This window comes from Galendromus occidentalis, unplaced genomic scaffold (assembly GCF_000255335.2).
Source record: "Galendromus occidentalis unplaced genomic scaffold, Mocc_1.1 scf7180000076476, whole genome shotgun sequence".
In the NCBI taxonomy this organism is placed as follows: Eukaryota; Metazoa; Arthropoda; class Arachnida; order Mesostigmata; family Phytoseiidae; genus Galendromus; species Galendromus occidentalis.
The window spans coordinates 198,203-221,541 of NW_003804465.1; the positions used below are offsets into that span (position 1 = coordinate 198,203).

Sequence of the window (23,339 nt, forward strand, 5' to 3'; positions counted from 1 at the left end):
CTCTGTATGAGCCACTGAAGAAACCGATTATCAAGGTTCCGAACTTCGCCAAAACATAACATCTTTACCCTGATGGATTTGCGCACTAATCCACTGTGGACCACAGACAGCGATCAAATGCGTGCTCTTGTCCTTCTTCTTCACAATCTGCACAAGCTTCTCGCAAACGGACCGATCTCTATCCACACGGTCGTAGTTCTCCGAGCAGACATATGTAATTTCATCCAGATCTTCTTGAGTGAAACAAAAGTTAAATTCGACGCGTAAGTGTTGATCTGGATGACGCTCGCGGAAGACCCCATCGTGCTCCTCTGAAGCTGAACTCGGGGTGCCGCACAGAATCGCGGCTCCATTCTTATTCCCCTCGCGGCCAGGATTTTTCATGCTCTCGCGTCGACCATTGAACATCGTTGTCGAAGGGGACTTCTCAACCCCTAGTCTTCTCTAGGGGGACTCGAACACAGTTCGAACTCGGAAAATTTCCGCGGAGACGGGACACAGAAATTCCGCCGTCGACTGAACTCAACTTCACCGATGCACCTTTTTGATCGAGAGATGAAAAGGAAATCCTATTCGAGAGTTCTTCAAAGGTTTTCTCGAGACCATAGGCGAGTTCTCGACAAAATTCGATAACGAAAGCTCGCGAGACACTCGGAAGAATGCTGAGCTTCCGCAAAGGCGATATCGTATACGAAGAGGAACCCTACGCGAGCGTGGTACGGGCGGAGAGGTTGCTTGATACCTGTAATCGGTGTTTTGCTCACTTCTGTATTCTACCATGCAAATGTGAAACTTGCTCAAAGGTGTTTTACTGCTCATCTGAATGTCGGGTGAGCATACCTTGGAAATCCCCAAAGAAGAGAAACTCTCAAGAATGCACAGGTTTCGCTACCGTCGAGTAATAGGAACCCTTCTCCATGCTTCCATGCGCAGGATGTAGATGCTCCACATCATGTTCTCGAATGCGTCTTCCTCCAAGTCTTCCCCGAGGACGCTCTCGAGCTGGACCGGTTCGTTTTGAGAACTCTGGCGAGGGTTTCGGACGAGAGAGAAGCGAGTTCCCCTCATGTCGTCTACTTCTTCGAGCATCGACGAACTTTTGACGATCTAATATCACACATCGACGACTTCCCTCCGACCTATGTGGAACGATTCCGAAAGAGCTGCGACAGACTGGTCGACTCGTTCTCGAGTCTCGGACACCACCTGTCGAAATGTCTTCTCTTCGAAATCACACTGAAGCTACTCATCAACTCGCATCGAGTTAAGTACTGCGATCACGCCAATGATTTCATTCTGGGCGAGGCTGTTTACCTCGGCGGCTCGAAGATGGATCACACCTGCGAATTCAGAAACGATATTTTCCAATTCTTCTGCGGAAATCGAATACTTTTCAGAGCCTTCGAAGATTTCAGCGAGTCGAATTCTTTAGAAATTCGAACGACTGACACATCAACCCAGCAATCTTATCGTCGACGCCAAGAAATTCTAAGACGGAATTATTGTTTTACTTGCGAATGCAAGCGATGCGTCGAGGAGTCCAACGAACCGCAGTCAGAGTTCGTCGATGAGCTGGACCGCCTTCTCGACTTACCGATGAACTCGGAGCGTAGGGAGGGAATGAGAGCATTAGAGAAGACCTATAGGAATATCCCGAATTCCCACAAGCACAGGTATAGATTACTATTCCAAATTTTCCGTTGCGATAAACACAACAGCATCGAGGCGGCGTACGCCTACGGAACTGCAGCCCTCGAAGGTTGTCGGGATGTCGCTGATCGACTGAGGATCTCCTACGGTATCTACGTCTATCTGATTTTATTCGGTGCCAACGAGTCCTCGCATGAGTACCATCAGAAGTTCAGGGATCACCACAGGTCCACGGTGGAAGTGTTCACAGATGCGTATGGTAAACACCATCCAGTAGTGGCGAGAATCGCGGCTGGGGACTTGCGAAGGAGAGCTAAAAGCGGGCTGCCTCCTCTGCCCGCGGCAACCCTACTACAAGGCACACGGAGCGCACGAGAGATTTCATGAATCATCGGATCCTATTCAATAAACTAAAATGCGGAGAACCAGCAGAATTTGGAGGCACGCGGGCGCCTGTTCCAGGGAATCTTCAGAGAAACGGAACTCTCCCCGGAGAGCAGTCGGTCAGGAATCTAGGCACACTCTCGAATATTTGGATAAGCAAGAACCTAGGACTAAACATATCTTACTCAGCTTCGCTTCCCAAGAACATCAGTATCTTAGAGTACGAAAATTGAAACGATATCGAGGGTGACTCGAGCAAGGTATCTGGTTGGCGACGAAGTGGTCTGACACCGGGCGATTGCCCTTCGTTCGGTAACCGTATGCCCTCCCTGTGAGTCTTGTTGTTCCGAAAGAATTCGAAATGAGGCCCCGGCCATTCTTGTGCGGAAACGATCCTTTACATCGATACCTTGTTCATGATGGCGGCGCTCCATGAACCTTCGCTTAGGCAGGCTCAATGAGAGAGTTGGCGCAGCCGCGCGTCAAGAGCTTTTTATTCGTTTCAGTGAAGTCAATTTTCGGATCGAAAGGACGAGAGGGTGATTTTTGTGGAAGATGTCTTCGAGGAGCTCGATAGTCATTTTCTGTATGCGGCGGAAAATGGCGTAGTTCTCGCTTCGAGGATGATTGCTGCCGCTCCTTGCCATGTCGTAACTCAGATGGTAGAGAATCCGTTGTTTCTCGTGGACCGAAGCGGCTCCTATTAGAGCCATGTAACCGAAAGCACTCGCTTCTCCGAAACAGCTGAGTCCGGATGAAATATTGCGAAGTCTCTTCAACAGAATGTGGTGGTAAGAATTCGTGACCGGTATCTGGGAAAAATATGGGAACACTTCCCGAGCTGCATCCCACCAGCTGTCGTCGGCAGGCATAGACAGGAAGCTTTCAAGGTCCTCCAAAAGTCGGGTTCCTGGGAGTTTGGCGTCGATCAGGCACCGGTTGCATTTGCACTTGAAATAATACTTTGAGAGCAGCAATCTCTGCCTCCTCCCGTAAGGATAGTCAAGCGCTATATAATGAGTGCGTATCTGTAGGGGATCATCGACGCTGAAGTCTCTCAACGCTTTGAGGTAGATTCGTTTCCCATCGAATAACTGGATGTAGTCGTCGATGCATTCACAGGTGTGGTCGATAATGGAGGCAGCGAGATATACGGCCGCGCCCAGCGACTTCCCAGTTCCCGAATCCGAGTCAATGATGCTATGAGCATTGATGCATAGCTTCAGGATGATGATCATTACGAGTTCCACGCTGATGTGAGTCTCGGAGCTCCTCAGCATCTTTCTAATGATTTTCGCGTAATCGAAATGTCTTAAGAGATCGTCATCCCCAATGTCGTCGATATGGCTCATCAAATCATCGAAAATTCTCCTATGACCGAAGTACTCTCCGATGGTATGTTGTCCGATATCTCGTTCTCTCGAGTATCGAGCTGCGGTTCTGAGAATCAGACGGGTGTACTCATCTGGTTGCTCAGAAGAGGTGCTCATGATTCTGCACTCGATTTCGTGGTCGTCTGCATCTTCCAGCTGTTTCAGAGGGTTAAACGGAGAGAACCATGAGTCCAACGGCGTTCGGCACATCGATATCCCTAGCGGAAGTAGCTCCCGAATTGTTGAAAACAGATCCCGCTCGGCCCCATTGAGTTGTACCCACAGAGATTCCCTCAGGATTCGCGGCACTCAGCCCCGACGGAGGGAAATTCGCAACAATCGAAATCCAGTCGTGGCATGGAAATTCATGACGAAGAAGCGAGTCATTCCGAATAACACTTGCGCAGCCCATACAGCTGCTTGTGTGATGCCATTCGCCCGGATAGCATGAGATCATTAGTGGGTAGACATTGTGACTCACAGTGAGCGTGAATATCCAAAATCGAGAGCAAGCTCGGAATTCCTTGCCCGAGTTGACACCAGGGATTCCGTTTTATTGCAGGAATTCTTCACGTCGTTGCAGATCTTCGCGCGGAGGGCGCTCCCGACTTCGGAGCGAATGCAAGAATTTTTCCACGCATTAACCCTCTGCGAAGGTCAGCTCGGCCTCTGGAAATCGTTCCTCCTAGCAGCCTAATTGGCTCGCAGCGGGATCCGTCTTCCCCAAGTTATCGATTCGGAGGCGCCTCTCCTGAGTTGCCTCGAGCGATTCTACTCACCTGACATGCTGTCGAGCAATAGGTCACCGTTCCACATCCGAAGCACCGATTGTAGTTCGCTCTGTTGCGAGGAAACTCCGAGAAGCAACAGCTACAAACGGAACCGAGGAGACTGTCGCTGACCACTGCTGAGTATGGCTCGTCGGAATGCACTACGTCTCCTTTCCGGAAGGATAGCATGAAGTTTCGGTATTCCAATCGGGAATCTCTTTAAGTATGACGATCTCGACAGGCGTCAATTTAGGGACTTAAAACTTCGTCGTTGATCCGAGTCAGCCTACTGAGTGTAGTTATATCAATGTCGTCAACTCCTCAGGCACCCAATTTCCCATCAGATGCAATGATGAGTAATGAGCATAACTCGAATGACAATGACTCTTTTTCGGTCGAGGCCTACCACCTCAGGTCACTAGTCATTACGCAAGGTCCTTCATCTCTGAAATCGACCGTCCTGCCGTCCAACATTCCTCTCTCTTCTCGCGAACTCCTCCGAGTAGAAGGCGGCTCTAGGCTGTTGAGACAGGCACCATCGGCAGCTCGATGAACGATGGTGAGGAGAGTCGGTGCTCCCTACATGATGGCCGACCTGAACGAGGCCCATTAGGAGCTGTAGACCCAAAGTTTTGTGATACACTCAGGTGATCTTCTCGGCCATTCCCCGGCTTACACTAGTAGCATTAGTGAACAACTCCGAGATAAATGCCCACTTGCAATAAATCTCTTCACCTTGACAGACTCCAGCCCTGATACTCAGTGCGTACCTGAACCATTTGAGCACTCGCAGCAGAGTTCTCGTCGACCTCGACTCCTCCTTTTCCTCCCGATATAAGCCCCTGCGCCTCGGAGGGCTTGTATGATAGAGGTATGCCATGGAGGGTGGCTCCTCTGGATGCGACTCCCGGTTGTCAGAGGTTTATAATGGAGGCAGGCTGGCTCTTCCCAGGAAGAGGCTTCTATGATTTCAATGTTTCCATGGACAAATCATAGCGTGCGTTCCCGCTCATTCATTCGCAACGAATAAATGATTCCCGACGCGACTATGAAATCTTCTCTCTCTACGCTGGATGGAAGTTGAGCCTCGTCCATGCACATTCGGATACCTCTGATGTGTCGCGGGCCTTGTGACATAGTGGGGCCTCTAAGAGAGGGATGCTTCTGATCGAGAGAGTTTTTTTAAATGTCGGACGCAATTTCCAGAAGGCTCCCATAAGACATGCTCATAATTGGGAGAGGCATCATATCGAACGTGAATGTTAGAGATCTTAGAATCGAGAGAGGCTTGAACTAGAGAAAGACTTTCACTGTCAGATCGCGAGGTGGAGGCAGCCTGCGTGGTTCCGGACGGGTCGGCCGACTGAAAAGCAACGACTGTGAGGGAACTTCTGCCACGAGAAAGGATGGTGTTCCGCTTCCCTCGCCTTCGGAGCTGCTGAAACAGCTGATGACTCAGAAGTCGGCCGAACCGTCCGCAGGTCTGCCACCCGACCAGACGTTCAAATTAATATTTTTGGAGCAGTCCGAGCCGATCGACGTGGTGAAAAGAGTGCTGCATTCCCCGAAAGCCATGTATTAGGACCTCGCTACAATGCGATGGTCATCTCTCCGTTGGCTTCTACTGTGCCAGTGTCCCACGCCCGAGAGCAAATCCCAGAAGTCCTACAAAGCACTCGGCTTCCGGAATCGCTTCTACCTCGACGCAACCCCGGCCCGCCAGGGACAATCGACGAGTTTGACATCAGACGAGTGTTCCTCCCTATCCGAAGACAGTCAGCGTGACGACGGTGTTTTCGTGGACGATAATATGGTGAGACAGGAGCTCGTCGAACAGCACATTGAGGTACGGGGTGCACCACGCATAACTCCTATTAGGACCTGTATGGAGAACGCGGGAATTCGCAGACAGATCTCCGATCCTGGTATATGATCGAGTGGAGGGTTGTCTGGCGAGCGACTTCTGGGAGGGAATTCGGGGGCAGGATTGACCGAATTCAAAACTTCAACTCATAGAGCTCGCAGGAGGGCGTTTTGCGATCTTATTCCATCGAGAAAGTTAATGATCGAAAAAGCTTCTTTCCGGCTCGCGGCTCGATGCCCGCGGAAGTCATCCAATCAATCTCAGATTCGAGTGAGAGAACGTTCGATGCAGAGACTTGGTGCAGGTAGCCAATCTCTGGCTCCCATTTTCCGCAAGGAACGGCTAGGGCTGAGCCGTGCACCTTTTGTGCGGAGGGAATCATTTCCATACGACATGATGAAGTACACCACATTGAGTCCCTGATAGAAACATTTGGAATCGACCAGCGAAGTCATCGATTCTAATTGGTTTGATTACCCGATGTCAAGTCCACAGCGTCCCGATTCCTGTCCGGCGATCTTGGTCGAGTGACGATCCCATCCGTCGCAGGCAACTCCGAAGAAACTCCACATTGCGTGACTTCGGTGCTGTGGCAGAAGAACGAAGCGCTTCAGACCGTAAACATGAGGTGAAACGGGCATCGCTCTCGCGGCGTTTTTCAGCGCTGCCCACGGATGAGTCATCGGCGGTAGTGCAGTGGCGGTCGTCATTGTTGCCTCGCCTTGCTTTGACTGGAGCAGCGGTGACTGACGGCCAGCCATCAAGCTACAGTACCTGGCAAGCTTCGATAAGAAGCGGTGAGTCACCGGGCTCCGAACAAGTTTCCAACTTCATCGACCTGCCTTGACTTTCGCGCGCCAGCTGCTGTCAGAGCGTTGCAGACTAATTCAGCTCGCTGTCCGTTTATTGACAGAAATCTCCACACCATTTCCTGAGCTTGTCAGCCCGTTTACGTCGAGATGAACCGCGTATCATATATTCGGACAGCAATGAGGGATTTTGCTTGCGCTCACTATCGTCCGTCAATCCGGGAGTCGACGACTCTTGTGTCCATTAGACCAATAGAGAGGAAGGGTCGCCGAAGGGAACTCCGAGATTCTAAAGCTCAGTACTCGGAGTTATATAAGTCATTCAGCGCGGTAAGAAATCCGGTTCCTTTGGTGTCTCCGGAGTCGGGTTTCTTTCCGATGGCTACTCTGCGGTGCACTAGCCGGTGTCGGAATTGGCCCTCGAGGCCCTCGGGAGAGGGTCCTCAAGCTTCGGAGAGCATACAACGGAAACTCGGCTGGATCGCGCTCATCGCACGCGATCACAGGGCCTCCAATACCGTATTCCGAAACTTGGACGGTCGCGTTCCCGAATAGAGCTTCCGGGGACGAAAAGTCCTCCTGTCCACGGAGCGTTGCGTGCGATTCTCGGAACCGTCTACCGATCCACTCTCTCGATGTGGCGAGGGAATCCCGACGATGAGTCACCGGGCCCTGGGCCCTCGACAACATCGCGGACAGAGTCTGATCAGACGCGGTCAAACGCTCCGAGCTCTTGTCAAAGGAGCCACGATGACAGTGAAGGTAGGTACCTACCTCCGAATCTCCCGAAAGCTTATTCTGCACCCGTTTCACCGCAGCCAAAGCCACTGCGATGCCAATGGTAGCTGGATGCCATGACGTCACGACGCGCCGTATCGCTGACACTAGCGCCAGAGTCGATCGCTAGAAAGCTACGTTCCCACGTAAAAAGTACTCCGGTCAAGCGCGGTCGGGCAGCATGTTCTTCTCAGCTGTGTGAGGCCGAGCGACCGGGTGGAGCTCACGGATAGGTGTCTGACCAACCAGTTGCTCTCCGATATTCTGGTGCTACTCCTGCTCTTCCATGGAGGGAGCTGCAGGGAATCTTCAGAGGAAACTTCGTCAGCTCGATCAGGCCGTCGCTCTGATCGAATTAGCGAAACAGCTCTGCGATGAAAAGGTGAAAAACAAACGGATCTCCTCGCTGGATGGGGCGAGTACTTGAGCCTGTTCCTAATCATCTGATCCTTCGATCTCGAGCCCGATCCGCGACGTGAAGTTCAGAGAGGGCCCGGTATGAAATGATCGACCGGATCGGTGAAGCGCCCGCGAAAGCAAAGAGCAGCTAGTGATCTGACTGAGCACCAAGGTCAGATTTGTTGTCAGTGGCGGTGTAAGTGTGTCTGTGTTTGTGCCGTCGTGTCAGTCTCGGATGCGCATAATCCGACGCCCGGCTCGGATGAATTGATAAATGTCACGTTTGCTTGCGCAGCAGAAGCAGGTGTGTTGAATGTGAGCCGTATTTTCTACCGCCGCGCCGCGGGGTCCGAGCGTGGAATTGAGTCCCTTCGCTTGCACTGATCGAGGCATCGACTTTGACCACCGTATTCAGTCACTTCTATTGACCTCGCTCTGTATCAAATCCTGAGTCTGTCAAGGGGAACAATCCTCGACTTTGAGGAGGGTCTTCGATGCTGCGCAATACTCGGAAGGGATCGGAGCTCCTCTTCTAGGAAACTATCGCTGAAAAAATCATTCATTTGCTCTCTTTCTAACCATTGCCGCGAGGAAGTTTTCGCTGATTTCGCCGGATTTTAAAAGAGCGCTGGACAGACTCGCTCTGTGAAGCGCGAGACTCGGTCCTATCCTGGAAACCGAGCCCTGAAGCACGTCGCTCCCGCGGATCGATTGAGCCAGACTTGAAGGCGCCGTCGAGGGCGGAGCACGGCGCCGCTATTCTCCATGGACAGACAGCTCGCGCAGCAGCCGTCGTTTCCGCTAGTTCGGCAGGAACAGACACCGACGAGCAGGCGGTCAGGAGGAAAGCGTTCTGGCTGTCTGGGGCGACTGGTAGCTAACAATCGGATATGCAAGTGACCAGCATTGTCACAACCGCTGCCGCATCCGTTTATCCCATGCGTCGTTCCCTTGTTTCCGTGAGGATCGGTCCGCTTTGGCTGGAGCATAGGATGTCGAGATGTATCGTATCCTATCCTACTCCCACTTTAGAGTCCACACACCAGGCCGGAGCTCTCGCTGTCGTGACGACACCGCAGGAATCGGTGTCTCGCGATCGATAGCTGCCGACGGCAGGTATCGCTTGTCTGCTTCTAGACAGTAACCGGCTCGGGTGGCTGTAGATGAACGCGCGCATGACCTCCACATTCCGCTCAATAATTCCATCGAAGAACGGCTGGAGGAGCCACACGTCGTCGAATGCGAGCCGGGCGGCGTTTAAGTACGCTGTTATGAATGACGAACTCCGCGCACATGTGTCTGAATGCTCACATCACACGCAGCCGTGACAGCTGATCGCCACTGGTGGCAAGTGGCCTTCCTCACTCGGACCCTTGTCATCTGCTAACAGCGGAAACAAGTAAACAAAAGATTATTATAGCTTCTGTTCTCTGGGAAAAAGGTGATAGTAGTGCGATGGCTTCGCGCATTCAGCATCACGCGTAGGCACTGGGGAGAACTCGCAGTCCGTGAGCGAACCGCATACTGCGGCTCATACGGAGCGATTCTCGATTTGTGAGTGATCAAGTGTCCCTTCGCAATCTCGTGAGAAGACAAGATCTGGTCGTCGATCAGTACTCAAGAAACGGAATAACGTTGCTACTTTCGACTGGTTTAATATACGCTTGGATAGTTGAGGTCGACGAGCTATTTCGGGTACGCCAGACTATCTTTTGCGTATTGCCCATCGAGATAGCGATCATGCCGTGAATGGAATCTTTCGAAAGCCGATAACATTGGAGAGCAGTCTAGGAGTCTGGGGCACCGCATCGCACTGCACCTGTCTTCAGCTACCCAGTGAAATTGGAAAAGGGGGAGCATTCGAAGAATCCGAAGGTTGACGACTGTTTCGAAAAACTGAGCACTTATCGCACCCAGAGCCAAGAAAAACCTCGTCGATAACGCGAGGGAGCAGCCTCTGACGCGCACTTTTCCTTCACAGGAGCGACCCAGCTGTCTTCCGGACAAGTTGACTCCGCAGGAGGTTCTTTTCACCTCCTCGTCACAAGGCTCCATGAACGCTTTGAACAATTCTAACTTGAACAATGTGAGTATATGCAACTCAGATCTGCGCGGAGCCCAAATATGTTCCCCGCAGGACGCGGGACAAAGCCTGGAGTATGTTCCCTTAGGTCCAGAGTAGATCGGGATTTTCACGCGGGTTGAGAAATTTCGATGATTCTCATATCCTGGCATATCACGACTTGGTTCGACCAATACTGAGCAGGACAGATGCGTTTGTCATAGTATCGTCATGTTGACGACACATCGTAAATCGCCATGCCAAAACACTACGTGACAACTCTCGCAAGGTCAAATTATTTATTCATACACTGCAATAATTCCAGGGCGATGCGAACAATAACAACAACAATGGGGAGCCGATGGACTTGAACGAGAATGATACTCGCTTCTACCAAGTCGAACTCGGAGACACCACGTTCACGGTTCTCAAGCGATATCAGGATTTACAACCTATAGGCGCCGGCGCCCAAGGAATCGTCTGGTGAGTGAAGTTTCTCCGACTCTACTCGTCATGGAATGAGCTCGTCAACAACTTGAGCCTGCGAGAATTTAAACCCGGGAAAGAAATGTGTCGCATCTCAACATCGACATTATCGGACACGTGCGTTCGCCCCATCACAATCTTGAGCCATGGATGTCTCCGTCGATCATTCACTTCGTCCTTCCAGCAAAGCGTTCGACGTCGAAACTTCACGAGAAGTCGCCATAAAGAAGCTCTCAAAACCATTCCAAAACCCTACTCACGCAAAACGAGCCTATCGCGAATTCAAGCTCATGCGACTGGTGTCACACAAGAACATCATTGGTGAGGACGCGTTCCACTATCGTTGATCCATGACGTGACATCGCTTATGCAACCGCCGATATGTTGCGTTCGATTCTTGCCGACATAGTCATCGAGACTCTCAATATGAATTTGCTTCCTCCCGAGGACTCCCGGGAAACTTTACTCGAGATGAGTCTGATGAGGAATAATTCATCTCTCTTCCTTCCCCAGGGCTCTTGAACGCTTTCACACCACAGACCTGCGTCGCAGATTTCAACGATGTTTACCTCGTCATGGAACTACTAGAAGCCAACTTGTGCCAAGTTATCAAGATTGACCTTGATCATGACAGGATGTCCTTTCTGATCTACCAGATGCTCTGCGGCGTGAAACATCTACACTCGGCGGGCATCATCCACCGTGATCTGAAGCCTTCGAACATTGTAGTGAGCCGGAAATGCAAACTCAAAATCCTCGACTTCGGTCTCGCGAGGACGACAGGCAAGGAGAGCTTCCTCATGACTCCATACGTCGTCACGCGTTATTACCGAGCTCCCGAAGTCATCCTGGGCATGGGTTACAAGGAGAATGTTGACATCTGGTCTGTTGGCTGCATCATGGGCGAGATGATCCGAGGAGCCGTGCTGTTCCCGGGTCGGGATCACATCGATCAATGGGATATCATAACGGCTTCGCTGGGAACGCCTTCAGAAGACTTCCGAGCTCGTTTGGGGGACAGCGTCCGCATGTATGTGGAGGCGAAAGACTTCCAGAAAGGCTACAGCATGGACGAGCTTTTTCCCGACAAAAGCTTCGTGGATCAGTCGCCAGAAGGTCGTCAGAAATCCAGCCACGCTCGAGATCTCCTCTCGAAGATGCTCGTGATCGATCCCGAGCAACGTATCAGCGTCGATGAGGCGTTGCTTCACCCCTACATCAAAATTTGGTGAGTTGCCGAGAATTCGCTGAGTTAGAGATTCACTGAACTATTGAATTACATGCTCGGCGATGATTTCTATCCGGATCACCACTAAATGAATCCGCCGAAGCTTCAGCATTAAACTTGGTTCCACTCGATAGGTACGAAGAAGAGGAAGTGAACGGCCCCGCACCTCAACGCTACAATCACAGCATCGACGAACAGGAACACTCAATAGACGAATGGAAGCAGCTCATCTTCAACGAGGTCATGCAATACCAGTGATTCAACGATCGATTGGGAAGTATCGTCCGAGACTTGGATTCAATCTCGATTCTTCGATCGTTGGGATCGTACCAAAAAGCTCTTCGGGGGAGCTTATCCCCATCGGGGACTTAATCCAGAGGTGGTGTTTTTGTTGTCGTCTTCGAGGTGTTTCGCTCGACTTCTCGCAACGATGTGATCAAGAAAAGGCAAGATGCGCTCGGAAAAATCCCGAGGCGTCAGACCACGAACGCAGTGCTCAGCTTTAGAGCTAGCGGTTCCGCTAGCTGTCACCTACGTAGAGTTGGATCGGGTGTGCACACGAATGGCGGAACTAGTAGGCAGGAGGGACTCGGGCTCCAAGCGCGCCCCCGGGCGGATCACACTTGAGCTCTTGAGATCGAAGAAGCTTCGCCTCCGATTAGCCGCGGGGCCCCAATTGGACCAAATACGCCACCGGTCACCGCAAAATGTTTCCACCGGTTGCACCATCAGAATATCTAGAGCGAAGCACTGACGATTAGGATCTTCCTTTAGAAATGCGCATGCGACTGCGCATCACCGATACTCACTGTTTTGACGCTAGTTGATCGGAAACACGTGATCTAGTGAATCTATTGTAGTCACCGCAGTCAATAAGGACTTTGGTGGTGAAAAGTCCAATTTATTCCGTGATATCATATGTAGAACGAGAGATCCCCCGTCCGAAGCCCTCCCTCACGGTCGACTCTTCTGAGCGCCTGGGAGGAGTGTCAAATGTTTCAAGGGTTCGCCGATGTCCCTAGACGATTGGGCTCACCCGATGGCAACAGCCGACATCGGAGTTGGAACTCGTAGCGACTAAAGACTCCCTGTGCAATATCTCGTGAGAGCCCGGTGAGCTCAAGATTCCGGAATTCGTTTTTTTCCGAAAAGTTCCATAGTCACATTCGAGGATTCTGATTTTCTAGCTAGAAAGACTGGAACAGGAATCGAAATTCCGTCCATTGCTACATTCAGAAGGGTTGGAATCACGAGCTTTTTGTTTCAAGTCGAGTTCACCTTCTGGGAGATACAATAATTTTGTAAGCACATACGAACACGTGGGATCGACAAATTAGGAATAGACACCTTTTATTGGGGAACCCGTTCACAGCCTCACACGAACACACTCAGGACCACATTTTCGTATGCAGGAGATCTTATGTTCGCTCACTTTGATTTGCGATGCACTGTACATAGAACGACTATCCGCAAGTCGGTGAGAAGCTCTCAGAATCCCGCCAGACGTAGGCGTGGAAAAAACAGATCGATTCCCAAATATTGTATGATCATACGAACGCATATTCCTGCGGCAACAGCGACGAGGCGGGGCTGTATAGAGTTCTCGGAGTAACGGGTATCGAAGAATGAAGGCGTTCAGAGCGAATGCCGCAACACCGTCGGATGCATCCCGTGAACGTTGCTGCGGACAGGAGATTCGAATAACTCCGTCTAGGAGGACTCGGTGGAGGAAACACAGATATGTCAATCCCTTTGAATAAAGGTGTCATAACGTGACAGAGATCTTGAGCCTTGCCTTTGATAGAAGATTCGATCGTTCGCTTCTCCCCCTCGATGGAAGGATCCGTTTCTGCATGCAGGAATAAGAGGGAACTCGAGTCCGAGCTACGGTATGGTGTCACGCATGTAAGCTCAATCTCTCCTCCAATAGACATCGTAGGCGAATTGAAAGCTGGATTCCGATTTCCTTGAAAAGCAGACGACCTCACGTCTTTGCCCCTGATTTCGGGAGGATCGCGGGTGATTTACTGGCTACCGCGGAAAGGAAAAGTCAAGATCATCATCTGCGGTGAAGATGGAAAAGCGGCAAGTTATCTCAAACGATGAGAAGAGCGGTTGAGTATTGGGAGAACACCTCCGCCTTAATCGTGGAATATCCACAATCTATACGGGAAACTTCTGCTATTTACCGAAGTTGACACGCTCGTGTGAGTATCAATGTTTGAAAAATTTTCAGACCGACGACAATGTATCCGGGTACATATTACCATTTAGGGATCCTGTGCCACAAAACTCGCTCAGTCAGTCACACAGCCCAGAATAATGCAGATGTCACTGTCATGGGATCGAGAAATTTGACGTCGGTGCCGATTCCTAGAGAACGGCATGCGTGGAGAACGGGAGCCACGACTACACTATGGTATGCTTGCTCACGTTCCCTCGCCCAGTTGAACCTGACTAGCCGGAAAGAATATCCTGCGGAATCCCCGACCCTGACCCAGAATCTGGAAAAACTGATCGTGTTTTTTTCCACCTCGGCGATGCGACTCGGAACGCCCCAGAGAAGCATGCATAGATCTGCACAACGCAGGCCGCAGAGCATCGCGAGCCCGAAGTTCGAGCCTCCAACACACGTAAGGAAGTCGCTCATTCGAATGGGTGGGAAGCAAAAGGGAGAAGACACTTTGCAGGAGCTAACTTATGTGCGGTTAGTCTCCGACAGCGGGATGTCGACGGCTACGAGGGGGGAAAGGAGCCCAAAGCAGGATCTATGGCGACCGGGAGAGCGAGAGTGAGCAAGCGGGCAGTCAGGGAGGCAGCGGCAGGACAAGAGGTAATTTATTGCAGACTCCACGACCACCGCCACCACGACCGACTCCCCAGCCGCCTACTCTTCTGCCTCCCAACTTCCTCCCCTGTTTCCGAGTCGCGACCGCTCAAAAAGAGGAGAATCTGGCAATTCACAGGATTGGTGTCATGCGCGAATGTCCTCGCAAGTGCCGAAGGTGCTTCACGCCTTCCGGATAATTGTGCTTTTCACTTCTGCCCCCCTGCTCCGCTCATCGCTTCACAAGGAATTCGATCTTCGAGCGAAGATCCTCCTGAAGACTCCGGCCTGTCCATGGTTCTCGGGACTGGCGCTCGGATCAGAGAAACATGCAAGCACATTGTTGAATTCACAACGAGGCCGGCATCATATCCGCGGTCGAGTGGGTATCCCATTTTCAGACAAATGGCTGAATGAAGGATGCCACGTTTATTTTAGAAATATACGCGCACCCTATAATCACGATACGATAGCTCGGCGCAGCTTTTGGATTCTCTGGAGGATTTACGCGTCAGACCTCGCTCGAGCCATACTGCTCCTCCAAGCTGGAGACCATAGGGCTCGTTCCAGCAGGAATGCTCGTTCCTGTTATTCCTCATGGGCCGGGGCCCTAAACGGGAGCAGTAGCTCCATGGCTACGAGTTCCGAAACAGGGATGCAACAGCTTGATTCCGCGTCAACGAATATCCGGTCCGAGTCTGGCGCATTCGGTGGAAACGCAGGAGCTGCGAGCTTGAGGCTCAGAAACAAAATGTGCGAGAGTGTCCCTCCGTCTTCGAACCCGCTCCGGTCTGTTCCACGCAAGAGGGGCCGCGCAGCCGCGATGACGACAATAGCAACGGCACCGGCGCGTTGCGCTATCTCGTTTTGAGCTATGGCCTCCCTGGGTGTGTGGGCTGAGACCCGCAGCGAAAGTGGGAAACTGAAGGGAATGTGTAGGATATGGGGCAGCGCGGACCGGGAAAACAGCGGGGAGAACAGGAGCCAGGGGAGGGGGCAGCGGCGAGAACACCGTTCTTCTCGTGTAGCGAGAGCCATTAAGAACGAGCAGTCAGAGGAGTGGAAGAACGAGAAGGAGGCATACGGTTTGATTTAGTGGTGCAAATAATTCTCTTTTTATATGATGTTTATATTGTAGCCATTCATTGCCGCATATTTATGGCCCCGGCGCTCCTCAGAAGCGGCGGCCGAAACCCAGCGAGCAAGCTATCCTGCCCAGCTCCCAAACATCCAAATGTCCTCCACGACCTTCTTCATTCCGTTCTTTCCCGCTAGTTTGCTTTTAACGGCGGGGTTGCCTTCTGAAGCGCAAAATAACGGAAGAAGGATCAAGGACAGGTTCCTTGATCCTTGGTCGTACCTCTTCCGGCTAGATTTCTTGGATCGATGGGAGAGACTTCTAGAGAACGTTCGCAGAATTCGCTTTCAAAGCGATGACGGGGGCACTTGCTGTTGTTGTTGCCGTCATTGTTGCTTTTCCGTCACATTCTCCGATCGTATTCTCCATGTTCTAACGTCAGATGCTGGTGCATCCCCTGTCTACGGAGAAGCGCGGCCGGACGAGCGGGGAGAAGATGAAGGCTGTCCATTTTTTTGTCTTGGATGTCAAATTCGTGTCAAAAAGTTGCCGCGGTGTTCCTTTGCACGCTCGTTCGTTGGCTGTGTCTTGGCTCGTCGCAAATATCCAACGTGTCGCTTGTCACAGCCCGAGCTCATCCGAACCGGGATCACGCACAAGAAGCAGGCCTCCGGCACAAGAACCAATCCGTCGGCCTTTGGGGACGACATAGCACAGCGGGCGAGCGGTCACACGGCCACCTAGGCATCCCGTCTGCCCTCCAAGTGCTCCCGGATGTTCCACCCGTATCCTCTTCGCGGCCGTCTCAAGCGGCTTGCTTGCGACGCTCAATTCAATTGGAACAGATTGGACACGACAGCTGCTGCAGGGTGATCGCCAACAAGAATCCCAGCTCCGACGCACTCACGGCGAGCTGGCAGGCGAACGCAAGCAGGCAGGCAGGCCGGGGGAACAGGTAAGAAGGACACGGCTAGCTGTAGCCAGCCTATAAACACGACCATGATCTCCATAAATTGACACATGGCGGAAAGATGCGGAAGGATCCGGGGAAGATTTCGACCCGTTATCAAGCGTGAGATATCGCCGTCAGAAGAGACGATACATTCTCTCATAGCGAGGTTCGAGAACGTCTGATATGGCGTCCCGTTCCCCACGACTTTTTTCTTCGGAAAGCGAAGCTTTTTCTTCCATCTCCTATGCTCCGGCTACCGCCAGGACATCGAACGGGGACGGTATGTCTCGTCGGGATAATCGGCGACTGCCTACGTCACTAGCTCAGGGCAGGACGCAGCTCCGGAATCTCCCGGTAATGAAGTTAATGCGTCGTGCCTCGCTGCGGTTTAAGTGGATATTTTTGAGCGTTCCAGTATGTGTATTTAAGTTCACGGAGGGAGCCCTAGAGGGCCAGAGATAGGCAGACCGAGCGGTGGGCCGAGGAAGAACAATTTGTTAAATATTCTCGGATGACTTTTCCATTTGGTGATAAAGCTCGCGACCGAGTTCTTCTTGCTGCCTGCTCCGGTACCATCGGGTTGTGAGTAGATTGGCTAGGGGTGGCGATGGTGTGCTACACGCATTTCGACGGTTCCTTCCTAATTGCTGTCGCAAAGGCAACGGATGGGCAACCAGGGCAAACGGCGGTGGGAAGACAAGCGCACGGAGGAACAAACGATCCGGCGGGCGGGAAGAATCATTAGAGGTTAATTTGGTCGCTTCGGTTCGTTCCCCGGCGGGTTCGTTGGTTCTTACTTAAAAACTGGGTACCGACCCGTTCCCTCGTCGCTCTGAGCGCCACCGTTTTCGTCCTCTTTTGCTACTGCTGCACAAGGGGCCGGCCGGCCGGTCGAGCGGGCGAGCGAGCGACCCAACCAGTCATCCACCGAGTGTGGGCGAAGAGCCACCACCATCTGTAAAAGACATCCCCGCGGTCGGAACGAATTTGTAATTCAAATCTCTCGCGGTTTAGCCTGTTCTCTATCTCGACGACGGCGGCGGCGGCGACGAGTCGGTCCGACTAGCGCGAATGAACGGACGACGACGGTGAATGAACCGCCCCAATGTCGGTCGAGTCTGCGGAGACTCTCCAACGTAGCTCACATTAGCAGCAGGGTATCAGCCTGATGGACGTTCCCGGGTTAACCTGTGTTGTCCACAGTCTGCTCTGACGGGGCTGAAAGTATTACTTGCTGCTGCAGATTCCGCTGCCGCTTCTCCCAAGGGCGTCGTTTGGTCTCCCCTGACACCGCCGCCCCAACTCTGCCGCCACCCTCTGCCCCGGATGCCTTCTCCTCCGGCTCGTCGTCGTACTTTCTGCCCCGCAATGCTTCATCCCTCTTCTTCCACCCACGATCCAGTACGAACAAACGAGCTGCGCCACAGACAGACACCCTGGATGGATGGATGTTTCGGACGCTGCCGGAACGCACATTAGATTGGGGCATATTTTTCACGCAGCTCCATTCATCATATTCAATCTGACGTTTCCGTACAAGAATTCATACTGGCGAGAAACGAAGGGAAAACGCACGAGCAAACTCATGCTCGAACCCCGAGACTCGATCACCGCGCGTTGCTGAGCGCATCACATCGACAGGTCACGAAGAATCCTGCTCCCTCATCCCCCCAATCTCGTATACCGTACCGCACTGCGGAAAGCCGGATTGTCGCCCGCGGATTGCGGAGAGCGGTCTCGCGAGCGGAGGGTGCTCTGGTGGTATAAGTCGGACTGACCATACGTAGGTACCGATAGAATATTTGCGTCAAGTGCAAGTGCTCTACGCGAACTGGGCCGCCGGCCGGGGAGGTTCATCTTTGCCCATGCTACGTTCAAGTGTGGAATGAGATTTATTATTAACGCCCGACAGCTCACACCTCCATTCGACGGTTCCTCTTTCTCACTCTCGTTGGCCCATTAAAGTCAATGGTAAAGTTTTAATGAGAGTGCAACCAACCCACGTACTCGGAACCGCGAGAGAGTTTTTGGGGTTCGCCTTGGATGGAAACCGAATGGCTCGACTCCGCCACATTGATGGACTGATCAATTGTGTCGATTGTCCTCTTTTTTGACACCGGGAATTCTCTCGCCCGTAGTTTTCGCGATGAGAATCACGGAACTACCTCTTCCTCGTCCTTTCAGAGGCAGAGAATCGTCGCGGTGTCCCGATACTCAACGACCTAGCGCTCGGTGATGTAAGCCGAGCGCCGTTGTCGACGCGAGGAAGAATGGAGGTACGGGGAGGTGAAAGAGGGGGACGGGATAGGGGCAATGATGGTGGTGGCGAGGGCAAGAACGCGTCGACGGGCGACGACACCAACTGAATAATGGAGATCCAGCGTGGCCCATGCCTCTATTTATCTTACGTCCATTATTTTTAATTCCCCTCAGCATTGCCAGGATTTATGGAGGAGCTTGTCTCCGGTCCCAGTAGTCACTCTGCTATCCACGGCGTACTCCGAGCCTCCTTTTTCCTCCGTTTCTTTCCGTTGCTCCTTCTCGGTCGTCTGTATTTTGCCCCTCGACGTCTCCCCTGCTAGCTGGTCTGTCTGCCTGCTAGCCCCCTCGCCCTACCCCGGGCCGGTCGGAGACCTTCTCCCTCTCCTTGGCACGAATGACAAATAACAGACAGAGAGGCAGACACTTGTTCCCGTCGGCCAAAAACCATCTTCCTGTCCCGCAATCATCGCCTCCTTTTGTCCGTCTGTGTCTGTGTGTGCGGGACGGCTGCGTATCACTGCAAAAAGACAAACGTTATGGTCGGTAGATGTTTCCACGACAGTTAACCGCTCGGAGCACATGGCCTTGCGCGAAGCACGGCATCCTTGGATACAGTCTTTTGACCCGATAATTCTCTCAGCTTGAATCCCGGAGAAAGTCGGAACTTCCTGTGACTCCCCGTGGGACATGGGCGATTTGTCGAGTTCGGGGACTCGAGCTGCTGCTTGAAACAGGAACTTGACCTGCTTCATAAAATGGACTCACGATTCCAGAAAGTCGGACGACAGACTCAGGCAACGGACGCGAGGTAGCTCCGGCTCCACTGACGAATTCGATCCTGTCGAGAGGGAATCCAATGGAGATTCTGAGGGACAGCCCACCGAGCGAAACTCCCAAATACAAGACAGTACTACAACTATGGCGGTTTTGAGCACCGCTATCGCTTGAGATGACTTGGAGAGACGTTCACGTCAGAATATCCGCTTCTTGACGCAGCGTTCCCTATGTGGAGACGACGCCGACGTGAGCGCGGCGAAGGGGCTTATCTGCCGTGGAAAAAAGTTAACACTCTCCTTGCACTTCTTTTTCGACGAAGCTCGCTGTCTTTGCTGTGTACAAGTCAGACTGGCAGGAGCGATTCGTCTTCATTAGCCGGCAGCCAGGCGAGCGGCTCGGCTGGTCGGTGGTGGGCCGGTTGCTCTCAGTTGGCTCTCCTCGTTCCACCCCCACCCCCTCTTCCCCCGTCTTGGCTCGATCGTCCTCTTGATTCGCTTCTTCTGTTCCGCAGTCGCCGCTTTTTCCACAGCTTTGCTTGCAATCTTCTCCCGCCACTAAAACTACTGCCATCTACAGCCCGGTCGGCCGTCGGCTTCCGCTCTCGGAACCTCGACGAAGTGAGCAAGTCGACGCTGCGGCTGACGGACGGGTGGTCGGTCGGCCGCTCGAGGAGAATAAAAAAAACAGTGTGAGTATCCGGGAGTGAGAAGCGGACGCCCTCCTCGAGATTCGACATTGAGGGATGACATTGAGGCAAGTTTGACAAACTTGTCGTCGTACTGTGTGTGTCCGCCGGCCTGTTCTCGTCTGTCAATTGCTCGCTCGCTCGCTGTCGGGCTGCTCGAATCGAACGTGGACAATAATCGCTCTCGTCGCCGTCTTATTGAGCTCCTTCCGACGAGCCGTCCTTCTTCGTTCAGCAGATAAGGGGACGAGCAGGACGTTATCGAGCGTTCCATTGAAGAATTCCATTATATTCCTCCATTGGCAGGCTGGCCGGCAAACCATCTCGTCTCCCTTTCCTCCTGTGCGACGAGATGTGATTCGCGCATGCGATTGCCCCATTAGACGATGATACCGCCGACGACGAGCGCAAATTTCTTCTCTTTATAAGCAGTCAAAAAAAGACCAAGTTACCTGTGATGGCCCGCACTCATTGCCGCCGCCGCCGCCAGACCCCCATCCCCCGCGATAGCAAGCCCGGTCATACGCAGCCTCGCTCCCTTGCCGGTCCACTGCGTCAGTCACTAAAAGACGTGCGAACGCTTCATCGCCGGTACAAATCTCACATGGACCCACCCTGGGAAATCACACAAGAGGTCGTGTTTCGCCTTGAATTAGTTCTATCCAGCACTTGCGAGGAGGAGGAGTCCATTGTCCGAGCTGGATAGCAAAGAGTCACGGCATCCGAGACGATGTTCAATCATCGGGAAGACACTTATTCTTCTCGCCTGTGTATCTTGGATATCCATGAAAGACTCCTGGAAAATAATCGATGCCCCTCTCCCTGCGAATGGGAATCTACGACAGTTTCCATCGACGGGAGGGAATCGTTGCATATGGATCAGAAAAAGACAAGTCTTCTCTTCCGCATAGTCTCTTCCGCCCAGAGACCAAACACTTCGGGACGGAAGCATTCTGTAGCGTGGGCGGAGCTTGCGATATGCTTCGAGATGCATTGCTTGCGGGTTCGGATGAAATCACAGGTGAGTGGAGAGCTTCCGCTCCAAGCCGGAATCGTTCGCGGAACCGTGAATTCTATGTATGTATGGATGTATATATGCACGCAGGCTTACATGCATGTACAATATGTTCGGGCACGTGGTAAGGCGACCCAAATGCACGCAACGATCGCGAGAAGTCGTTTGCACCGGAGTGCACGAGGCGCGATGATTTTGCGCAGCCAATTCCTCCGTGAATAGGAGAGAATCTCGGCGAAAACAGTCGGGAATCGTTTCTAAGAACGTCGTGATTGCCACTATGAGCCAATATGCTCGGCCCGTTACTGTTTTCCTTCTTCGGATCGGAGGAGAATTTGCTCCATGCGAGCCGTGCCGCCAACCGTCCCCCATACGGGTTCGTGGGGCGCTGAAGCAAAGCAAGCAGAGAACTCGTGGAATTATTCACAAAATCGTCTAACGATTATTGCGAAGCCCCTTTTATGACCATCTCGAAATGCCGCGGCGCTCTCAGGCAACAACGGCGCTGCTCCTGCCGAAGACGTTTCTCCTCGGGCGTATCAGCCACGCCTTGTCGTGACCGGTTGCCTCGAAGGCGTTCGCGCAGCGAGCTCTGGTCGGTCACGTGGAGGACGGACTCGGTATTTCACGCCCGAGTTCTGCGCATCGATGGATTCTCGAGGTCCTTGTCTCGTGGTCCCGCAGGGAATTGTTTGTTTCAAGGCCTTCGATTTTTTCCAGCGAAACCGGATCAGAGAAATGAATGGGATTCCCGATGCACGAAAGCTCTTGTTCCTCTGTCGCAAGCCTCCATAGCCTCCGGTACGGAATGTCTCCCTTCGCGGTGCGGGATCGTCAATGGGGATGGCCCTCCGGAACCTAGAGCTCCGAGGGTAGCGAGATCGTATACGTGGAAGAGTCACGTATTCATGCACAAAGTAAATGCAAAGTGCTTGAAGTGATACTCAGTCAGGGCGAAAAAGCACACCATCCAGTCGGTTCTCTAGTGTTCTCTCTTTCTTGAATTCCCCAACCTGATCCTTTTCGGGCTTCCCTGCGCCTCTCGGGCGGTGATGTGTTCTAGGAAAAGCGTTTGCTAGCGGTCGTCGGTGTCGGTCTCGTCAAATGTATTTCCTCGAAGTGTTCTCCTAGCCAGCTCCTAATCTCGACTCCTGATGGCGCTGCCGCAGCCCTTCCTCGGCGAACGAGTTGGAGCGGCTGACTGAGTGAGTGTTGATTCAAATAGCCCATATGTGATTCCAACAACAGATTTCTCGATACGAAATCTATACCCGGCCTCGTTTCCCCGTTCAAACGGCGGGGACGGCGCAGGAGTGCGCAGTTTAGCAGACTGGGTGAGCTGAACGGTTCAACGACCGCCTCGGATTCCGCGAAAACTCAAGATGCAGTCCCTGTGAGTCCACCGCCGTGAATTCCTCCGATTCTCCTGTTGTGTCGAAAGCTCACTCAAGATCATCTCTTGTAATAATTTGTGTCGAGGGCACTATGGTATCAGAAGGTAGATTCAAGTACTCGCAATGAGATCACTCGCTAGAACGGCTCTTGAGAATATTTTGTTGTCGGAACGTGTCAAGGTACTTCCCCAACGAAGCTGACAAGAAAAAGAAGTGGGTTTGATCATATTCGTTGTATCATAACGGTTGATGAGAGGGCGATTCGCGTCCGTAAGCGCGAGGAATTGAGATCATCGCCAGATTCCGAAGAGTTTTCAAATCCGTGGCGAATCAGAGTCACGCTGCCTTGAAGCATTTCACGAAACTGCGACTCTTCCTTGGAGTCGCCTGCCTCGGGCACTCTCTTGAGTAGATTCTCTGCAACCGATCCGAATTACTTGGACGTGAAGCTTTATTCCTCTCGGTCGGTTCCGAATGACGACCACGGAGCTTCCTCTCGGCGTCCTTCGAAAGGATTTCGAGCCATCAATTTTTTTTAATCGTTTGC

At 52.4% G+C, this 23,339-nt stretch overlaps 2 protein-coding genes across 2 annotated transcripts; one reads left to right on the forward strand and one right to left on the reverse strand.

The window, feature by feature from the left end:
* Positions 1–2,516: 2,516 nt before the first annotated feature.
* On the reverse strand, positions 2,517–4,366 carry LOC108865211 (SET and MYND domain-containing protein DDB_G0292140-like). The gene is made up of 2 exons (XM_018642020.1): positions 4,187–4,366; positions 2,517–3,563 (listed from the first exon to the last, which is right to left on the reverse strand). Exons 1-2 carry the CDS (start codon positions 4,364–4,366, stop codon positions 2,517–2,519), a joined length of 1,227 nt encoding a protein of 408 aa, XP_018497536.1.
* Positions 4,367–7,782: 3,416 nt separating this feature from the next.
* On the forward strand, positions 7,783–12,662 carry LOC100908862 (stress-activated protein kinase JNK). Its single transcript, XM_029113246.1, has 6 exons — positions 7,783–8,009; positions 10,008–10,187; positions 10,414–10,571; positions 10,759–10,895; positions 11,088–11,802; positions 11,937–12,662. Exons 1-6 carry the CDS (start codon positions 7,914–7,916, stop codon positions 12,058–12,060), a joined length of 1,410 nt encoding a protein of 469 aa, XP_028969079.1. The 5' UTR covers positions 7,783–7,913; the 3' UTR covers positions 12,061–12,662.
* The last annotated feature ends 10,677 nt before the right edge of the window (positions 12,663–23,339 follow it).